Here is a 20,195-nt window from a genome sequence, read left to right as displayed (position 1 = left end):
TCTGTCTGTGCCGGCCTGACTTCTGCACTTGTGGTTGTGCTTGTGGCAGAGGCAATTTCACATCCTTCCTCGTCCTCTGAAGTCCTGCTGTCACTGCGTCTCCTGCACAGGCAACTGTGCATCATGAACATTAGCAGAACAGTTCTCGAGACAAAAAAGGCCGACTTGCAGTAAAACAGTTTGTAAACATTGCTATAGGCACAATGATGATGATGGGTTTAAAATGCAACCAGGCAAAGTATGTTGTTTTACATGCCTTTCAGTCTAACAATAACAGTACAGCTGGATAAGATTGCAGTTTTCTGCAAATGCTATAATTCAGTACAATATCTATAGAAACATGTCACCTTTCATAGCAAGCAAAGCCAAGGGCTCAGTATAACGTGCAGAAAGTGTTTCATTGAACACAAAGATGGCTGCTGAGCCAGACCTGACCAATGCTGTCCCCTCCAGATGTGCTTGTGTTGCTCTTTATTCTATCCCTAGTAGTGGTGGCAGTAGCAGACGGACAGCTGCAAGCTGTGCTCATGGCGCAGCAGGTACAGGACACAGGGGTGGTTGTGTTGTGTCGCTGGGAGAAAGCTCTGGAATCAATTGGCACTAAAGCAAGCCACTGCTTGACCTTTGAGAACAGCTCCACCTCCACCAGCCCCCTTCTCAAACTGTTCCCTCACCCCAAAGATGCTGGGGTGTGCGTTAACTGCTCACCTGCCCCCCCCCCCCAGGGACCCCCCTGCACAGGTCTTCCAGATTGGAGGGGGTGAAGCTGCCAGTGGGCCAGGGCTGCACTCTGGACCCCCCCCCCCCAGAATCGGCTCCGTGTTGGTGAGGGTTACCTGACCAGGTGAGTCCACCTTCACGTGGGCTCTGCTGAAGACTCCTCACTGCCAGGTGAGCCGATGCCTGCCTGAATATTAGCTCCAGCACACGGGGCTGTGGGTGACTCCCTCTTGGAAGACAACGCGATGCAGCTGTTCTGCAGGGGCGCTAATGCACCAGCCAGCCTGTCGCTGCCCTGCGTGAGTCAAGTTCATTAGGATCAAACGTTCATCTCGAAATGCTGAACGTCCTGTTTTCGTTATTTCACATTTTAAGAGTCCTAAAACCAACAACCACCCCATGATCGCGTTATCTTTGTCACAGTTTTGCATGCGGAGATGCCAGGGCAGGCTTTTTCACCCTGCGCCGTGCTGTCCGGACCCAGTAGCGTGTGGAGGGAGGGGGGCGGGTCTGACCGCTCTGCCCCTCCCTCCCGCTGGGCGGCTGCGTTTAAATACTCCGAAGGAGGACGAGGATGGTAATTTGGACAGTTCGTCTGTGGAGTATCCCCGCAAGCACAGGACTCTCCAAATCCCGACAGGCAGCAGCCCCGCTTGTGAGTATTGTACCTGTGACTCCAGCAGCGGTGCGCCCTGGTTTCGGAGCTGGGCGGGCAAGCGCCAGCGACGCGTTACAGAGCGCAGGAGTTTGCACAGCTGCGGGCTGTTAGCGCTCCCGGCTGTCATTCGCTTCAGAGAGATGCACGATTCCTAAACGTCTTGTTTTGAGCCCCTGAGCTGCGCGGACTGGTTATCTTTGAAAGGTTTCCAAGACGGAAACTCAAAGCAGTTTTTCTGCCGAATTCTTGTTTTGTCGTCGGTTTCTCTAGCTCCGATTAATTCCCGGGAAATGTTGTACTGTCGACCGGTGTGCCTTTCATTTGATTCGACAGGTGCGTCTGTCCGCAAGCACCGGGGAGAAAGAATCGGGGGTAGTTCACAACTCGTGTTCTAGTTGTGTTGAAATGTTTCTCCGTTAATTGCGAAACGGATGTCATCCGACAAACAACCTTTAGCTAAAGGAAGGTCGATTTAAAATGGTTGGGGGGGGGGAAAAGCCAATTTAAAAAAATCAGATAATCCATTTTATTGACGCTTTTTTTGTTGTCCCAGGTTCTGTAAATGGTGCTATTTAATTGCGTAACGGCGGAGACTCTCACCTCCGGTGTCTCGGGTGCGCTTCGGAGTTCAGTCTGTCGGCGCACCTGCCTCGGGTGTGTGCGCCCGGGTTAGGGTATCCCTGTGTGTGTCTAGCGGTAAACCGAGTGAAAACTAAACAATGTCGCGGCGTGTACAGTTTTGCTGACTCTCTGTGGTAAAGCATGGGAAAGGTTGTTTTTTTGTTTCTGCTCCAGTATGCTCCGTTTTAACCCTAGCAGATATTTGATGTGTAATGGTGATAAGCGTCCAGCTGGTAAAGGAATCCCCCCCCCCCACACACACACACACGGAAAACTAACCAGTAAACAAAGGAACAAACGCTGTCGTGTATGCTCTGAAACGAAGAAATCGTTTGGCCACAGCTTATATAAAACATTAAATACCTTGTTTTACTGGAGTTGCTACAATCCTGGCGCAAGGGCTAATTCTCTCATTTGTGCAGGACTGAGGAGAGTGTTGAAGGATGGGGATCGGGCACTATCGGTGTAAACATTAGCCTCTCTTACGTCAGTTTCCTTGCTTCAGCATTAATAAGGGAGGTTTTTTTTTTTGCCTGTGATCTGCGGAGGAGATTTAGATAAACAGTGCTCCACAGCGAAGCTTGCAGTGCTGTCATGACAAGACTCAGAACAGGCCAGCCCCAGCAAACTGAATTGACCAACTTTGTTTTATATATAATATCTAGATTGTTCAAAAGGCCATTCAAAACCTTATTGCATAAAATTCTAATCTTGATTGTTAATTAATTGAGAAGGCTCAAATGAGCAGAACACGCAGGGTTACTCCAGCAGACCTCTGTTGGTACTGAAGCACAGAGCAGCTTGTAGAAATGCTTGCTGAGGCAATAGGAAGAGGTTAATTCTGCCTGAACTGCTGCCTTCTCTCCTAACCACTGTAAGCAGTATTTGTCCCACAGTATGCACGTCTTATTTTCAACATAATTTGCCAAATAAAGCTCATTGTCAATTCTACAGCAAATTGGAGGAAGTTAACTTTGCTTGAACAAAAAGAAGAAATGAGCTGAACTGTTCTCCAAATATGGCTGTTTTTAAAGTAGCTCATCAGATACGTGCGCAGAGGAATTGTCCCTCAGCTGTGGAGATGGAGATCCCTATGGCTCCTGGATTATCTTACAATATGTGTTGCAACACTGCATGAAGGGCTTGCCCCCCCCCCCCCCCCCCAAAAGCTGTAATGCAATGAGGCATAATGATTGCTGTGTTGCAGAATCCTCTTCTAAACGTCAGACACCGGTTTGCTTACAGCACTATTAACCCATCTGTGACTCATGATGATTGAAGCCCGATTCACTGGCACGGTCATCTGCTGTAGCTGAGAGGTCCTGTGGCAAAGCAGTTCGTTTCCTACTAGGGTAAACGTCCAGTGGCTAATTCACCTATGGGCAAGCACTGTTTTTGTCTGTCATTTATTTTTACCAAACTCCAGCTGTGTCTTTACTGAACAATAAACATGTATGCATCCTTAGCAAAGTGTTAAAATATGGTAACCAGCATTACAAGGGGTGTTAACCCAGTGCCCTGGCCAAATTTCCCCATGGTCTTTACCAATCATGGCCTCCTAATCCCCATCTCTGAACTGGCTTCATCACTCTGCTCTCCTCACCGATGGCTGGTGTGTGGGGAGGGTATTGGTGCATTATGGCTGCCGTCACATCATCCAGGTGGGTGAGGGGAGTCCCTGTTGCCTGCAAAACAAATTCAGTTTATTATGGAACATCTTGTAGGATTTTAGTTAGTTATCTTATTGAATGATGTACTGTAGTTTTCACAGGAGGCTGTTGGAGTTCAGGGCACTTGATGTTGCACCTCTGAGTAAATCTGAGGTGCTGTGCTGGTCGTGCAGGGTTGAAGCACACAGGTAGAGTTGCACCCAAGAGACTGGAGGAAAAGCTAGTGGGCTAGGCAAAGTGATTGGTGTTCTGCATTGTGAAACATGGGAGTCTAAATGAGTCCTTTCTATCCGATGCAGGCTTTTGATGCAACACGTGTATTTTGCATGCAAAACCTAGAACATCAAAATAACTTTCTTACCACTGCAATCTAGCCTAGATTAAGGTAACTGAATGAGTTTGCCGTTGCATGGACTTCAAAATGTATTGGACATCATGAACTGAAGTGGGTCAGAGATTCTTTGTTTTAATTAAGCCATAACATCCAACATATTTAGAGGATAGAATTACTCAGGTGCTGACCCCAGGCTGTAAATCCTGGGAAATGTATCATTAAGATGAGTAATTCCTGCTACTGGTAGAAAACTAGCTTTCTTTAATCCTTTGGTTTGTAAGAATGCTGGCCCTATGTTTGTTAAATTTTAAGTCTTTATTGGACAGTTTCCTAAGTTTTAAGTTGAAAACTAGAATTGAGCTGCAGCATTTAAATTTCTCTTTGACTGAAGTGCCATGGTATGTCGGCTAACAGTTCAGCTTTCTTTTAGCATGAGTCCAAAATAATAATAATAAAAAAACCCAGAAGTTGCATACCACCCTATAAGCCATTTCTATTTGAAAATGAAATCCAAGTCTAAGAGCTTCACACCTTTTTTTGATGAAGAAGGGGGCGATGTGATGTTCTGATCATGTGTGGCTGTCCGTTGTAGTAACGAGAGAGGAAGGAGATGTAGGGGTGATTAGAAACCTTCATGGGGTGAGGGAGCCCGTTGGAGAGGTACAGGAGGAGGTATCGGCTGCAGGCCCAGGTTACTGTACTACTGCTGTCCTGTGCTCATGTACAGCAGAGACCCCATGATTGATCTGAAGGTCTCGAGCAGAAAGTCCCACCCCCACCCCAGGTTCTCCTGCATGCGTACCTGAGGAAAAAGCAGAGCTCATTGCTCAGATGCAGGAATGTCCTCCTGCACTGGAAGGAGGCTGGGCCTCCATGGCTTGGGCTTGGGAGTTCACGGTTTCCTGCCGCTTTGCCGTCAGCAGGCATGAGCGGTTTATTGCTGCGAAGGGAAGTTCAGCTTTTGTTTTGTGAAGCTGAGGAAGCTGTTCTTCGCCCTGCCCTTCCCACCACTGCAGTGGCTGTGCTGCTTGCTTGTACCTTCTGCGCCACTGCTGCCAGCCCGAGTCAGGGGGTTAAAGCATCTCCCTAGGCTTTCACAAAGGCCCGGTCCTGGGACCCCAGCCTGGACGCAGCCCCTCTGGGGGGCTCTGCTTCTGCTGTCTGGTTTGTGCTAAAAGCAAAAACCGCACAAAGGCAAAATATGGGGTTTTCTATAGCACTGTGTGTTATAAAGTGAAATAGCTGGTTAAACTGTAGGAGTTGCTTGCACACAGCTATTACTCGAAGTTTTTAGCCTTTGAAGCTTCTCTATATGGATGACCCTCACTACCGCATTGATCTCCATTATCTCACCAAGCTATCCCTGTGTCTAGTCTATGTGACTTAAGACCCTAATAAACGCAACAGTGCCTGCCTACTGTTTTCTACCCTCAATACACTGTGACACTTGAATCCCTAGTCTTAAGTTCTTTGCTGAGAAGGCAGTTTCTCTATTGCATGAATAGTCTTGCTGCCTAAAAGTACTGTAGTCCCCAGAGCAGTTTGCAGAAAGCTGCTAAACGGGAGTTTATATAGATTTTTTTTTTCCATGATCTGCACATCCTCCCCCTGCCCCCCACCGCGTTGTTGACAAATAGAGGCTCCCATAAGCTTTGCAGAGCAGCTGGGATTTGTATCCAGATCTTCAACTGCTGGCGATTCAGAGTGATGCTCGCACTTGGTTGATAAGCATACAGATAGTGTCAACAAAACCCAGACATCTGTCTCCAACCCCATGGAGGAAGAGAGCTAACAGAATGGACATCCTTTCATGTTTAAGCTATAAGGCTTTGGGGGGGAAACCCGGGTGGGATGTTTAATAAACCAGCTAATCAAGTTAGTTGGGTACCAAACGCAAATGGCGACGTGCCTTAGTCACTGGGTCCATCTGGGTAGGCTTTTTATTATTTCAAACTGCTTTCCTTTAGTTGACAGTTACTTGAACTAATGTTTGCAAGCTTTATTTCCACCTACTTAATCCTCCTAAAGGGTCCCAAGGTGATCGTATCGGAATACAAGGCAAAGCCAAACCAACTCTAGAAGTGGCTTGTGTTGGCTGTGCCAGCTGTTTGGAATCTGCTCCCGGGAGGAGCAGTGGTTTGTGTGCCTTTCCCACTGCTCTTCAGAAGATCCCGAGGGAGCGGATCCTGTGTGAACATTGCTTAGGTCTTGGGAGACTGGAGCTGCCTCTGTGGTACTGGCCAATGCGTCTCTCTGCAGAGGTCAGGGCTCTGCCAGGACGGGGAGACCTCAGACAGCCTTGGGAACAACATGAAAGACCGGAGAATTTCTGCCTGTCTTAGTCATCTAGTCTTCCTATCAATCCAGGACCCCCTGCGAGTTCTCGTGCTGGAAGCTTGTGAAACAGGCATTTGTATCCTAGCTTGATCACAATTAATATGTCTGCAATCTCTTACAGGCATTATGTTGCTAAGTGTTGTATTAAGTTTTCCCTTCTTCTATTGTGAAAGAAGCCATTTCTTTATGAACCAATTTAGAAGTATTGGATTTTTTTTTTTATGTGGGCCTTTCTCTTAAAATGGAGAAAATTTCACTGTCCCAAATGCATTTAAAATCCACGGATGGTATTCAACATGAGCTATAAGCTTGCGTTTAACTTTCCTTGATTGATAGCTCCTGTAAATAATGCCTGGAAGTGTCCCAGTGCAATGTTGTGGGAGGTAAAGGTTTTTCTTTGCAAAACATTTAACCCCAGTTCCCCGAAGTACCATGTTGCATGTTATCGTTCTGGCATAAACTATGCTTTGTGACTGTATGCCTGGCTGCAGACATACTATTCCCTATAAGGGCTTTGTTTGGAAATTAGCTAGCTTTGCTGTTTAGGTCTACAGAAAGACTCCGGCTGCAGAGAACTTGCCCTTATATGGTCATGCCGGCATGGGCTGCACTAGGCATACATTGCCCTGAATCGGAGATGTTGTTCTTATTGCAGTCACTACTACGGCTGCAATTGTCGCTAATGGTAGATGGTTTTTATGGAGCAACACAAGACCTAAAGGACAGAAATTAGCCTTCATCACATGTTGTAGCACTTACTACAGCGGCTCCCAGCTCTGTCCTTGGAGTTCTAAATGAAGGATTGTATTTGTTGATAGGTCTGTGGCGGTGGGGAGGGAGCGTTCTGTGAGGCTTTTGAAAGCTGAGAGATTGTGTGGATAAGGATGATTAACCCTTTCTGAGACTTGCAGCTTGCGTCTTCTTCTAGCAAAGAGGTTCAGTGGACTTGCATTTAATAATGCTTAAAATGCAGGGTGGTGTACCAACCCCACCTTAAATGTCTTGCTCGATTGGTCAGCTTCACAAAATGTGGAACCTTCGAACAATCCCCCCCCCCCCCCCCAAAAAAAAACAATTCACAATATGCAAGAAGTGAACTGCATATAATTAAAACGCCTGATCATGATGTTGGTGTTGAAGAAGGCCTGTGACCAGACCATGCTCTTTCTCTTTAGGACTACCAACTGCCAGGTGTGATGCAAGGGCACTGTATTCACCCTGTCTAGATCTTGGGCTAAGAGGAGCTGAAGACCGACAGTTCGTCTTTGAGGGGAGCAGTATGATCTTGCAGTGCTGTTGTGGCGAAAACAGATCAGAGCACAATGGCAACTTGCTTTCAAAAGAGCTCTCTTACAGGCCACATTTATGGGAGCAGGTGTAGGACATGCCCTCAGCGCATGTGACTGAGGACTTGGAGGCCTGTTCACCATGTGCTGTCAGTGTGGTGTAAATAATTTTAAAGCTGGGAGCCAGTGTTCTCCTGTACAGTGTCCTAACTGGGACTGACTATGGCTTTGCTAGGTCCTTATTCTTGTGTGTATGTAGATGGGGAAACTTTTTTTTTTTTACCTCCCAGCCACGTGAGTGACCAGACAGTCTGATGTAACATTTTCTCCCTGCAGTTAGAAACGCACACTACAAAATAAAACGGCAGGATCCCGTGTTGTCAAGACCTGTTTGTTGATCATTTTAGTCATCATTGGTTTGTTTTTCTCCCCCCCGATTTTGCAGCTCACCTTGTGAAATTAAGATGGCGAAGAAACCAGGGACCGCCCTGAGCGAGGACGAGAAGTTTCTCTTCCTGGATAAGAACATCAACAGCCCCTTGGCGCAGGCTGACTGGTCCGCCAAGAAGCTGGTATGGGTGCCCTCTGAGAGGCACGGGTTCGAGGCGGCCAGCATGAAGGAGGAGCACGGCGACGAGGTGCTGGTGGAGCTGGCGGAGAACGGCAAAAAGGTGACCTTCAACAAGGACGACATCCAGAAGATGAACCCACCCAAGTTCAGCAAGGTGGAGGACATGGCTGAGCTGACCTGCCTGAACGAGGCGTCGGTGTTGCACAACCTGAGGGAGAGGTACTTCTCCGGCCTCATCTATGTGAGTATGCTTCCTGTGCAGTGCCTCTCGCACTTTTATAGTCCTCTACTCCTGGAGATGCCCCTACGGCCAATGACAACTCGGCATCAGTCTAGCCAGTTGCTCATTCTGTGCGTATATAGCTGTATAAGGGGGGAAAACTAAGCAAAACTCCTCACCTTGGTAGCCTGCTGGGCTGCAAAGCTTAGAGGAATGCAAGATCATGAATGCATCCTTAAGCCCAACAGGAGTGTAAGGATTTGGAAAAGCTCCTTCTGTCCTACGGCAAGCAGCACACTGAGCTCCGTTCTTGCAGTGCCCATGATGCCAAATAAAATGCATGCCATCAAGCCTAAATATTGGGGATAAATGCAGTCCTGTTCACCTTGATCTTCCATTCCTTGTGCTGGGATTGCCTGTCATCCAGGTACAGCATATTCCTTGTGGTTTTACCCCCAAATATATCTGCATAAGGAAATTCAGCTCAAAATGCACAGCAATTTAGAGCAAACTAGGCTTTCTTGGGCATGTACAGGAGTCAGTAATGCCGTGGTAAAGGAGAGGATAGTATGGTACTGTATAACAGGCAGAAAGCCTGGCCTTCAGAGCAGGAAATACAACCTTGTGGATTTGGGAGAAGAGATACTGTTGGCTTTTAAAGGTTTTCCAGAATCTTGGACATAGCCCAAGAATGTGGTAAGGCTGGCTTATTCAGTTGCAGAAGAGTGGTTTTAAATTGCATGCATGACAACCAAGGGTATCCTCTGCGTGTTGCAAGAGTCTGCTTGACTCATGTAGTTGGGATATGAGCCTGAGATACTTCTAAGCACGCAGGAGTTTCAGCTGCACTGAACCAGCTGACGCTTTTGCAAGGTTTGTTTTACAAATTGTACAATTGCAATAAATGACTACATGATTAGAAGCCATCACCCTTGATTTTAAAGACGATAGAAATGAAGTCCATTTTATGGTAATGACTCGTGTAGCTGCACGATGCAGTGTCCATCACAAAGATTGAGGAGAGCCTACGTTAAATTCTAGCCACCCCACAAATGTCAATTTTAAACTCATGCCAAGTGGTGGTTTTCACTTGTTCCAAAGCCTTGTTGCAACTGCCTAGCGATAGTTCAGTATTTCTCCTTAAATTGGCAGGTTTTCTCCTCTTGTAGCCCTTCATGCCTGGGCTTTCGAGAGGTTTTCTGATTGATGGCCTCCTCGTGCGGTGGGTTATCCCTCCTGATGGAGCCTTTCTCCCTTGCTCTCCCCCAGACCTACTCGGGGCTGTTCTGCGTGGTGGTGAACCCGTATAAGATGCTGCCCATCTACTCGGAGAAAATCATTGAGATGTACAAAGGGAAGAAGCGCCATGAGGTGCCTCCGCACATCTACTCCATCACTGACAACGCCTACAGGAGCATGCTGCAGGGTAAGACCTGGCCTTGGAAACGGCTCAGAAGCACCTATCGCAGTGGGCCTCTCTCCCTTCTTAAGGGTTCGGTAGTGTCCCACAAATGGTAGTTCTGTGAATTTTTGCCTTTTCCACAGATGTATTAAAGGGCTCTACCAAGGTCCTTCTTGTAGTCAAAGGTGAGGATCTCAGTGCCGTGAGCACCTGCTTGTCCCCTTATGAGAGTGTAACCTTGTATAAGACCTGGACTGTGGATCAGCTGGTCTTGAGGGGAAGCTTCCAAGCTTGCTTGAACTCCTTCATGAGAATGTTTTTGTCCAGAAGATCAGTGGGTTGTCAGCTGGGTAGTATATTATATTTAAATTCCCACATGACCCATTGAATAGTCCTTATCTCTCAGCTGACTAATGTAAATACCTTCCCTATCCCATTTCTAGTTCTTCACAACCTATCTGTGAATTCTAAACCACAGGCCTCGAACCCTGATAAAGATGAAAACGAGCGCGCTGTCATGTGGATTGTGGGTCGGCTGCTCTACTTGCAGCAATGAAAGCCGATTTTAACAAAGCTCTCACTGTCGAACTTCTGTTCAGATAACTTTTTTTTTTACTAATCAAATGAGCCACCTTGTTTAATTACCAACCGATAAACCAGTAATCTTCACATTTTTTGTTCACCCTCTGAATGCCCCGTTCACCAACTCTTGGGTTTTAAATATTGAAAATGGAGCAGGATAAATTCCATATCTGCCTAATAGTGGCAGCCAGGCTTGTGAAGAAACTAACAGAATGGTCTTTCAGTATCCATATTAGTTAGGATTTAAATACAGAAAACCCTGGAAACTTTTTTTTTCTATACTGAATGTGCCAGCAAGCAGTTCCAACACTGGAACCTGATCAAGGCTTCATGCTGATCTGAGCTCATGCAGGTTGAGAGACTTCAGTTAAATAGTTGAGACTTGATTCCATAGGGAAATTAAGGTGTTAAAGAGCCTGTTGAAGGCACTCAGAACTTTCACAGATGTGGAGTCTTGTAACTTGGCATGGATCTTGCAGCTGTAGCTGCATTTGGGATTCCAAAGCATCATCCCTGAGGTCCAGTGTGATGAGATCTGCAAAAAAAGAAACTTCAGACCAGGAGCGATATTCAGAATGAAGTGTTTTAAGAGTGTGATGAGGACGGGGCCAAAGACTCTCTTGTAGCGTGAGCTAGGCCTTTCTTCCCTCCTCAGTGACAGTGGTTTAACACCACAACAAGTGTGAGAACCAGATAGCTGCTCTGCCGTCTGTGCTACTGTGGCTTGTCACAGGGGTCATTCGTGCTGATAGACGCACTTGACTGTTATTTTTGCTTTGTCATTGACTGCTGTTAGCACTCAGGAGTGCTAAATTTAACTCCTAAACTTCTTGTTCGTGCCTTACTGAGAATTGCAAATAAAAGCAGTTGCTTTTTTTTTTTTTTAGTATTCATGAGCAGATATCCTAGATTGCTTATTGCATTGGATAAGCACCTCCCATAGCATCTTCTAATTTCTGCTACAAACACTCATGCCTCCCTGATCCTCTCTTTGGCATGGCAACCGATGTCCTAGTGCTCTACTACTGTAAGCAGGTTTCACATGGCCACTCTCTTCTGTGTGATCTGCCCAGCTTGCTCTCTATCCCTCTCTGGTCAAGCAGCAACTCCCCACCCTGATGCATGAAGCAGCCCAGTGCTGCTGCTGTGCTGTTGACTTGTACGTGTTGCATTATGGAAGTGAACGGGCTATGGGGGACCTGATGGAATTCCTGGGGTTTGATTACACTAGGTGCACAAGGGCATAACGTTTGTTTTAATAAAGTGTTTATGCAGGCAAGAACCCGTATAGCGAGTTGGTGGCATTAAGCTGATGTGCAAATCTCTCGCTTGATTGAGGCTTTCTTTGAATCCCATCCCCTGCTCTTTACCACTTTATCTTGGTCTGGATCTCGCGGATTTTATGCCTTTCTTGTCAAAGACTAAACTTTGTAGAATTATCCGCAATCGGAGACTGGAGTGAATGAGCTCAATCTCTACATCCCACTGGGAAGATGTACATTCCCCCATCAAAGCAGACCTGCCTTTAAAGCAAGGCAATACTATAGTGCCTTATAGTATTGATATAGATACAATATTGCCTTTCCAATTGGCACAAGAATAAATACACAATGAGAGGGGACAGCAGAGTTACACTATTACAATAAGGGTTGGGGAAAACAAAGGGGCAGACGGAACCAGTTAAACGCCCTTCTGCAGAAGGTTCGGAGTCTGGATTTGAAGGGGACTCTCGGATATCCTTAAGAATAGAGTTCCAGATCTTATGGATGACACGGCACCCCATATATGTAGAGGGGAATGGGGAGACCAGAATTGGATGAATTAAGGTTGCGAGGTGGGCAGTAGGGCAATAGTTAGACGGGCACTCAAGTGCCAAGCTGTGTAGAGCCTTATAGGGGAGCATGAGGATTTTGAATTCTAATTCGCATAAGCAATTCTCGTGATGGAGCTTTAGCCAAGGTTAGTGAAGTATGGAAATGTCAAAAACCCGTCCTGATTTAGGGGCCCATTTACAATAGGGTCTTCCTTCTCCGGCTCCGATCTCGGCCCCACTGCCCTACGCTACCTCCTGGTCCCTCAGCTCAAGGGCACGAGGCTGAGCTTCTTGCTTTGAAGAATGCAGTGCCTCTTTATTTGGATCGGCTTTGGAAATGCCTCGGCTTCTGCCTTAATTAGGAAGAAATGGGGAACGCGCCGCATTTTGTGTGTGCAGCCAAGTCCAGCCAAGTTATGTCCATAATGAGGAAAGGCAGTCGGCGGTGTTTATAGCATGGCAGGGACATGTGGGATTAACTGGCAGGGGCAGCCGGAGGACCGCTGCTCAGAGATGCTCCTGCAGCCTCAGGTGGTGTCTGGTAATGCGCTTCAGTGAGACTGATGCTCACTTCTTGGGTGAAGTAGAGTAGGCAGAGCTATTCTATTATACTGCAATATACTACATACAACTGGTAATGGTATCGTTGATGTGCATACATTTCTTCATGAATCTTGGCTTTTAAGTGAGAATTTAAAAAGGACATCCAAGTGTATACCCTATGTCTTTTTATTTCCCTTTTAGCACCCAAATGAATTGGGCAGGAGATCCACCACTACCCTCCAACAAACTGAAGTCTAAATTTATTCCCTTTATTATAATGAGATGTGACAATTGGGGGAAATTCGCTATCCTCCTCCCATGCTTTTAGTACCTGGTCTCTCTAAGGAAGGGTTTTAACAATATCCATAAATGGATCATTATGTGGGTTTCAGAGATATTTTTAGAAATACATTTTGATCCTGATCTCATTTCTCGGCTCCCCTGCGGTTGTAAATGCTTAGGCCTGCTGTATCCAACAATGACGTCTGTGCATTGGCGGAAAATAGCCAGTTGAATTTGGCAGAAAACTGTCTAAATAGTGAAGGAATTCTCACTGTGCAAGATCCTCAGTTCCTCCGAGGAACTGGAAAGTGGTGCAACAGGGCTATTAAGCAGTTTTCACCTTCCTTCATTAAATAAGATTGACACAATTTTAGCCTATTGTATAGCATTGAATTTAAACTTTCTTGTTTTTTTTTCCCCCCTACAGATCGTGAGGATCAATCGATTCTCTGCACGTAAGTGAAAGTCTTTTTTCTATCCCAGGAGGATGGCCAGTATGACTATTTTGGTCTTTAAGGCATATAAAACGGGTCCCCATGACCCTGGAGGAGTTTTGTTCAGTACTCATGGGCAATGAGACAGGAAGTCGGATCAACCAGGAGTCTTAAAAGTTAAACGAGTGAGAATTGTTCAGATGAGAGCCTGGGTCAGCTGTCTTCTGAGATGCTCTCACAGGAAGCAGATTCTAAAACTAGACTGTCTGTTTTTAGCATTCCTTTTTTTTTTTACTTGATCTGTTTAGCCTGGCTATCAGCCATTAGTGGAGGGGGGGGGGGGGAAGCTCACTCTTCATAATCCGTGCCTCAATTCATTAAATTCATTTGTGAAAACAGTTGTAAGGTAGCAGGGGGCCTGACTGGCGGGGCTGTGTGGCGTGTGGTCGGAGGTGCATGCTGGGACACCGGTGGAGCTGTGCTGGAGCTGGCGGAGGCTTCCTTCACCTGTGTGGGCTCACGGGGTGGGGAGTGATCTCGGTCCGCCAGTGGGTTTGGGAGGACATTACCTTAGTTTCCTGTTCCTCTTTCATCACCGTATGGGGGGCCCCCCCCCCCATCATTCCTCAGTAGGGTGGCTGCGATACCAGAGCAGCCTCCTGGAGTGTTCATGATGGCCACTCCCTGCTAGTCAAGACCCTCATTCGAACCTGTGGCTGAAGTGACGCTCCTGTAACGGGGCTCTTGTATTGAAATATTATGAAACCTGTGAGACTTGTATCTGGCCTGGACAGGACAGGGAGCCCCAAGCAAGGCCTGGTGACTAGGGTGAGCCTGGCTGTTAGGAGCGGCAACTGAACCGCCCTTCACCACTTCAGAAGAACCCTTGCTAAACAGTGTGGGAATCGAAGGCGTACGACGGATAACTGTGGGGAAATCGACCCCTTTCTCTCCGTCCAAAGGTTTGGCGTCTGTTGCGTGGTCTTCTCTGGCCCAAGCTGCATTTCCTGTTCCGCTCCTGTGAAAGCAGAGAGGAAGTGGGAGGGCCATCTCCGACCCACTACCTCGGGCTCTGGGCTGATTCCAGGATGCGGCGTTCTCCGAGTTCGTTTCCAACGCCTTCCTGCACGCTATCTGCTGTCTTCCTGGCGGATGTTTGGGATTTCCCCCCCCCCGTTTGTTGGGTGTTGATGCCGAGCAGCTAGGCATTTGCCGTTAACTGGAAGGCGAACTCGGCTGTGACGGTACTCAATCCCACCCTCTTCTGGGGAAACGGAGATTGCCGATGGGAATTCTTCTCTGCTTGTTCCACTTGTCTCTCGAGGCCTCCTCCAAGGTGCCGTTAATGCCGTGCAACGCGAGACTCTTTCTGATATTGGCAATGTGGCCATAAAACCCAAGCCAGCAGTGTCTCTGTGTCTCCCATGGACAGCTTGCTTTAAAAGAGCTGGTGAAACTTCACTAAGGCAGACCCAGAATCCAGTTTCCCACTGGAGCTCGGTGGGTCCGGTTGAGCCACAGTCCTTGCCCCGGTCGTGCTCGGGCCTGCTGTTCTGCACCTCTGCCTATGTATTGAACAGCACTAGTCGTTTTACAGGAGGGCAGGTGTATATGGCTGCAGGAGTTGGTTTGAGCCTCTTAAATCTTTGTGAATTTGTTTTGTTTGTTTTTTTTTAAAGCTGATCTTAAGATGGAAGTTTGTCGCCCCTATATGCTGGTTCACGTACAGCCTCTTGGCTGGAGTTCAAAGCCAGAATTAAGAGCTTCGTTTTTGGAATGATAAGCTATCACTCTGACCAGTTACATTACCCCTTTTACTTCCCTGCCTATAAAAGGCCATCTAGCATTCACTTGTTGTCTTGGGAGGACCACCCTGAGCCCCGAGCAATAGGAAGTAGTTAGATTATTAGCTGGGGACCTTTGGACGTTCAGTTAGTGAGCTTTTCGGCACCGAGTTCAGACTCTAGTGAAAATGCCTTAATGCCATAAAATCATACTGGTAGCCAAGAGACTTTTTGGGGTGCTCAAGAGCATATTTAAAGGTTTTCAGTATTACCACCCCCCCCCACATGCACACACTCCCCATTTTACGCAAGAAAAGAGGGTTTTCCCAGAAGTTGATAAATTGTTACTAAACAGTCTGCAGTTGAGCAATAGATCTGAGGATGAGTGGGGCTGAGGCATCTCTTACAATACCAAGGATTACCGAGGAAGGCGAATTCCTCCCACAGACAACCTGGGAAACGCAGGACTTTAAATCCACAATCTCCCCAGATCCCACTGCCTGTTAAACAACCCATTACAATGCCCAGTGAATCAGCAGTGCACTTTTTCCTTTTTTGGAGTTGTTAGGGATTGAATCGTTCATCACTCTGTCTCCAGTGCTTTGAGATCAAAGGCTGGCTAAATTAGCGAGAACAGCTACAATTATTTTTTCGTTTCCCACACCAAAGCCTTTTTTTATGCAGTATGTTGTGATAGAATGCAGCATGTGACTTAAGGTTGGACTTTTTCTTCGCATTTAAAAGCGGTACTTTTAGTAGTACTGGTGCTGGAAAATGAACAGGTTGAATTTCCATGTATAAAAAAGCACAAACTTCTTGTAAGGACTGTTTAGATTATTGGATTGCTTGCTGCCGTTATTGGTTAATAAAAGAGTATAATTCTAGTGGACTGCTGATGCTTCACACCAGTAGTTAAGATTTATCCAAATTTCCCCTATTAAAGTTAATCTGGGGTCATTGACTCTATGACCTTGGTGCATCTAGTAAATCAGTCCTTCACATTTAAAAACTGAAGCGCTGTTTGTCCATGTTCGGTACATCTTTGATTTCATCTCGAGTAGCAGTGTCGTTTTGGAGGTTTAGTAACAATTGTGTAAAGCTGGGGGAAGATCTTGCAACTCCAGTTGATCTGGTGGACTTTGCCCTTCTTTGGCAGAGGGGAGTCTGGAGCCGGCAAGACCGAGAACACCAAGAAAGTCATTCAGTACCTGGCTGTGGTGGCCTCCTCCCATAAAGGCAAAAAGGACACCAGCGCTGTGAGTATTGGTCCTCGGAGCCGTCTGAAGCCGTTTTTGCACGTCCAGTCTTGTGCCTTAGCATAAGCAGAACAAGAGCAGGTGTGAGCGTTTTTTTTAAAAGGTCCCCAAACCTGTCTGTTATGTCTAGTGCAGAGGGAGAGGGGGAACTGAGGTTTATAAATTATGCATGGAAGATCCTACCCCCTGCTAGTCCTTAATTGAACACTAGGTCCTTTTAAAGAAGGTGTCCGTTTTAATGCACTACTACTGTACCTGTAGCTTCTGTGGCCTTTTCAAAAGACAATCTGACATGGGCAACTAGAGTATGGAAAAACTACTGCTAGTAAAGCATCACATGGAAGCCTTCCTGTTTAATACCCGTTTTACAGTGTCCATGTAACTCCTCATTCTCCTCCATATCAGTCAGGCTGAAATCCCCTCTCCTAAAGGAGGGAAACGCAGCCCATTTCCAGGAAACCACAAAATGTAACTTCTTTGTCATAATTTCCTCCAAATAGCAGCAAGCAGGATCGCAGTTGGCCTACGTGAGTAATGGGGAATGCCTGAGTCTGTCCGTGCGTGTGTGTTGTGGGTTCGGACCTGCATGTGAAAGCTGCTCCCCAGGAAGAGATACTGCAGTGAAGCGCGCGAGCGAGGCCTCTTTGCCCTGAGCACGTCCAAAAATTAATAGTGGTGATGAATAAATATCCGACTCAATGCTTGACCTCGACATGCGAGTCTTTGTAGAAATATGAAAGATGTTGGCAGTATTCTTCCAAGTACTGTACTTATAAAAGGATCTTGTAACGGGGAAGAGCTGTGTCTTGAAAATGTGCTAGTGCGGTTTCACTGCTGTATCTTGAGTGTTCTGGGTGGTAGGTAATGTCTCCCTTCCCATAATTCAGTTCCTGTTTTTTTTAACCCTTTCACTGCTAGGGGTGGCAGTGAAAAGGTTAAAGGTGCACAGTGTGAGCATGCCCCCTCCCCTCTCCCATCCATACTCGTATCCCATCCGAGGGGAGGAATTGTCCCATAGCAGTTGCTACCTGTCTGACTTTGATGCACAGTGTGAAGTTTTGCAACACCTGAATCATAGTACCTTTTACACTTCTAGAGCGTCTTTCATCACAGTGTGGTTCCTCAAGTGCTTCACGATTATGCGCCAGCTGTGCACCGGATACAGCTCTCCTGAAGCACTGGTTCCTCATGACTGCGGGCACTGATCAGGGGCAGCCTTGTCTCCTGCCGTGTACAAACAAGCACCAAGCCCATGTCAGTGGGACTAGTTAAGGAATGAACTGTTCAATGGCATTCCTACAGAAAACCATCAGTGACCCCAGCCTGCCCCCACTCTGCTCTCAATCGCTTGAACTGATCATCCAGTGAGAAGCGGACATGTCTGATCATGGCTTCCCATTTCTTTCTTCCTATTCAGCATTCCTGAGCTGGTCTTATTCTGTTCCAGTCTGTTCTTTCACTTGTCCTTCTGCTCTTTTCTTTCTCAGTGTCTGGTGCTATCATGGATGTGCTTTCCTTCACTGCGCTGAACTGTCTCTGGTAGATATCTCCTTTTCATTTCACGCTGCATAGATGCCTCTTTTTTTTTTAAAAAAAAAGGTCTTAAGTGTCTGCGTGCCATCATTTAAAGGTCACAGAAAGTAAGACTTGCAGCCTGTTGGACATAATGGGTTGATTTGCAAGATGCATGTTACTGGAGAACCACAGACCCACAAACCAAAGGGGAAGAGAATATCCACCCCCGTTTTCTCTGCTGTGCTGCAGAAACCCAGCTCAAAGAGGAGAAATTCCTCAATGGTCTGAACTGAATGCTTAGAGGAGATCAATTGGGGCTCAGCTGGTTTTATTTGGGGGGGGGAGAAACATTATTGATCTTTGAATTTCCGCCCAACATGAATGATCACTTTCCACATAGTAAGATTGCAAAAGGCAACCTTTCAATAAGTTGCATTTCCCTTCAAACAGTTTTCCCCAGAGCTTGTCTGAGATGGTGGCATGAACTTCCAGTGAAGCTGTAGCAGGATGTTCTTTTCAAAAAGGCTTGGGGTTTGGCTTCTAAGGCGACTGCCTCCCTCCTCGTTTGATATGCAGTTGTCTAGTTGTCATTAAGCTGTTCTGTCCTTGTCCTCTAGGGGGAGCTGGAGAAGCAGCTCTTGCAGGCCAATCCAATCCTGGAGGCCTTTGGAAATGCCAAGACAGTCAAGAATGACAACTCCTCCCGATTCGTAAGTATAGGCCCTCTTGCTCAGACCTCCTCACAACTATGTATAGCGAATTATGTACTTCAACTCCCGAAAGGACTGTATATCTAATATGGAAATGTTGATATTTGCTCACGTGCGTTGGCAACCTTGAGAAATTTCTATGAACTTTCAAGATGACCACATCCTGTCCACCAGCATGCTTATCTTCCCTTGAAGATCCTGCATGCTGAAATATACAAATAACTGTGCAGGCAGTTTTACAAACACAATACACTACTGTCACTATAGGTGACAATTGTCAGTGCACCACACAAGGTGGCTGAAGCATGTCTTTCTCTCTTCCAACAGGGTAAATTTATCCGCATCAATTTTGACGTGACGGGATACATTGTGGGCGCCAACATTGAGACCTGTATCCTGATGGAGAATGCTGGAGGGGTTGGGGTCACCCAGGAGATGGTGTGGGGGGGCCAGTCAAACGCATTGCCCACTGGGAAGGGCAGGTCCGCGTGGCACTGCTGAGCATGTCCGTCTTTCATTGGAGAGCCCCCAGTCACGCACTGCTCGTAGTCAGATTTTTTTTTTCCCCCCCACAGCGAGAAGCCGAACAAGCTGCTCTCTAGGGCTTCAGCAGTCACAAATAATTAAATTTCTTGTTAGGTTTTGCGAATGTTTCGTTTTAAAGCTTCTTCTAAAACTGTGGTCTGACATGCTTTGTTAATCTCCTCTCATCATAAAAGCCTGAGCCTCTTTGGGAAAAAGTAAATTATTAGCCTAAGATTTTATCTATGGCTTATTACGGTTTTCACGGGCTTGTGCCAAGAGTCCTTCATTTAAATCCAGTTCTTTGTACAGGGTCAGACTGGCTCCTGGTCACTGAAATGGTGTTGCAGATTTGAGTGGTTGGTGCTCCTGTTCCCAAATTGTTCCTTAACCCATTTCCTGCCGCAGACTTGCTGGAGAAATCCCGTTGTATCAGACAGGCCAAGATCGAGAGAGCTTTCCACATCTTCTACTACATGCTAGCCGGGGCTGGGGAGAAGCTGCGTGGTAAGGAGGAGTCCTCCTGTTGGTGGAGGATACCCGCTTCCTTCCTTTGCAGCAGGTTTAAAAGCGAGTTGTGGGTTCACCGTCACGGGATCCTTGTGCTTTCTCGCAGAGGAGCTGCTGCTGGAAGGCTTTGGGAACTACCGCTTCCTGGTGTCGGGCCACGTGCCCATCCCGGGACAGCAGGACAACGAGATGTTCGACGAGACGCTGGAGGCCATGGCCATCATGGGCTTCACCCAAGAGGAGCAGACAGGTGGCTCTCCGTGGCACTGCTGCCTGGCACGCTGCTCAGAAAAATGGCTGAAAAGTTTTTTCCTGGGGTCTGGGAGGTCACGAGCCCTGCTCCTCAAGAGCTGCTGGGAGTTCTGGGTCTCTGCAAATCCACGCTCTGAATAAAAGCTAGATCTGATGGGGGGGGGGGGGTAGTT

The 20,195-nt window shown here is 46.9% G+C and overlaps 1 protein-coding gene across 3 annotated transcripts in view; it reads left to right on the top strand.

The window, feature by feature from the left end:
- Positions 1–1,315: 1,315 nt before the first annotated feature.
- The window catches only part of myh11b (myosin, heavy chain 11b, smooth muscle), a 34,567-nt gene continuing 15,687 nt past the window's right edge, over positions 1,316–20,195 (top strand). For 2 of the 3 annotated variants that reach the window (XM_088936438.1, XM_088936440.1), the window contains exons 1-10: positions 1,316–1,375; positions 8,072–8,438; positions 9,687–9,843; positions 13,467–13,494; positions 16,414–16,513; positions 17,014–17,040; positions 18,646–18,738; positions 19,066–19,129; positions 19,669–19,767; positions 19,877–20,020. In XM_088936438.1, coding sequence (XP_088792564.1) covers positions 8,091–8,438; positions 9,687–9,843; positions 13,467–13,494; positions 16,414–16,513; positions 17,014–17,040; positions 18,646–18,738; positions 19,066–19,129; positions 19,669–19,767; positions 19,877–20,020 — 1,060 coding nt within the window. In that variant the 5' untranslated portion in view covers positions 1,316–1,375; positions 8,072–8,090. The remainder of the gene's footprint in view (positions 1,376–8,071; positions 8,439–9,686; positions 9,844–13,466; positions 13,495–16,413; positions 16,514–17,013; positions 17,041–18,645; positions 18,739–19,065; positions 19,130–19,668; positions 19,768–19,876; positions 20,021–20,195) is intronic. The other variant, XM_088936439.1, reaches the window with a different exon arrangement.

The sequence above is a fragment of the Atractosteus spatula genome, chromosome 18 (assembly GCF_055471065.1).
Source record: "Atractosteus spatula isolate fAtrSpa1 chromosome 18, fAtrSpa1.hap1, whole genome shotgun sequence".
In the NCBI taxonomy this organism is placed as follows: domain Eukaryota; kingdom Metazoa; phylum Chordata; class Actinopteri; order Semionotiformes; family Lepisosteidae; genus Atractosteus; species Atractosteus spatula.
Note: the sequence above shows the minus strand (reverse complement) of the source record. Positions and strands in the feature narration are given on the sequence as shown.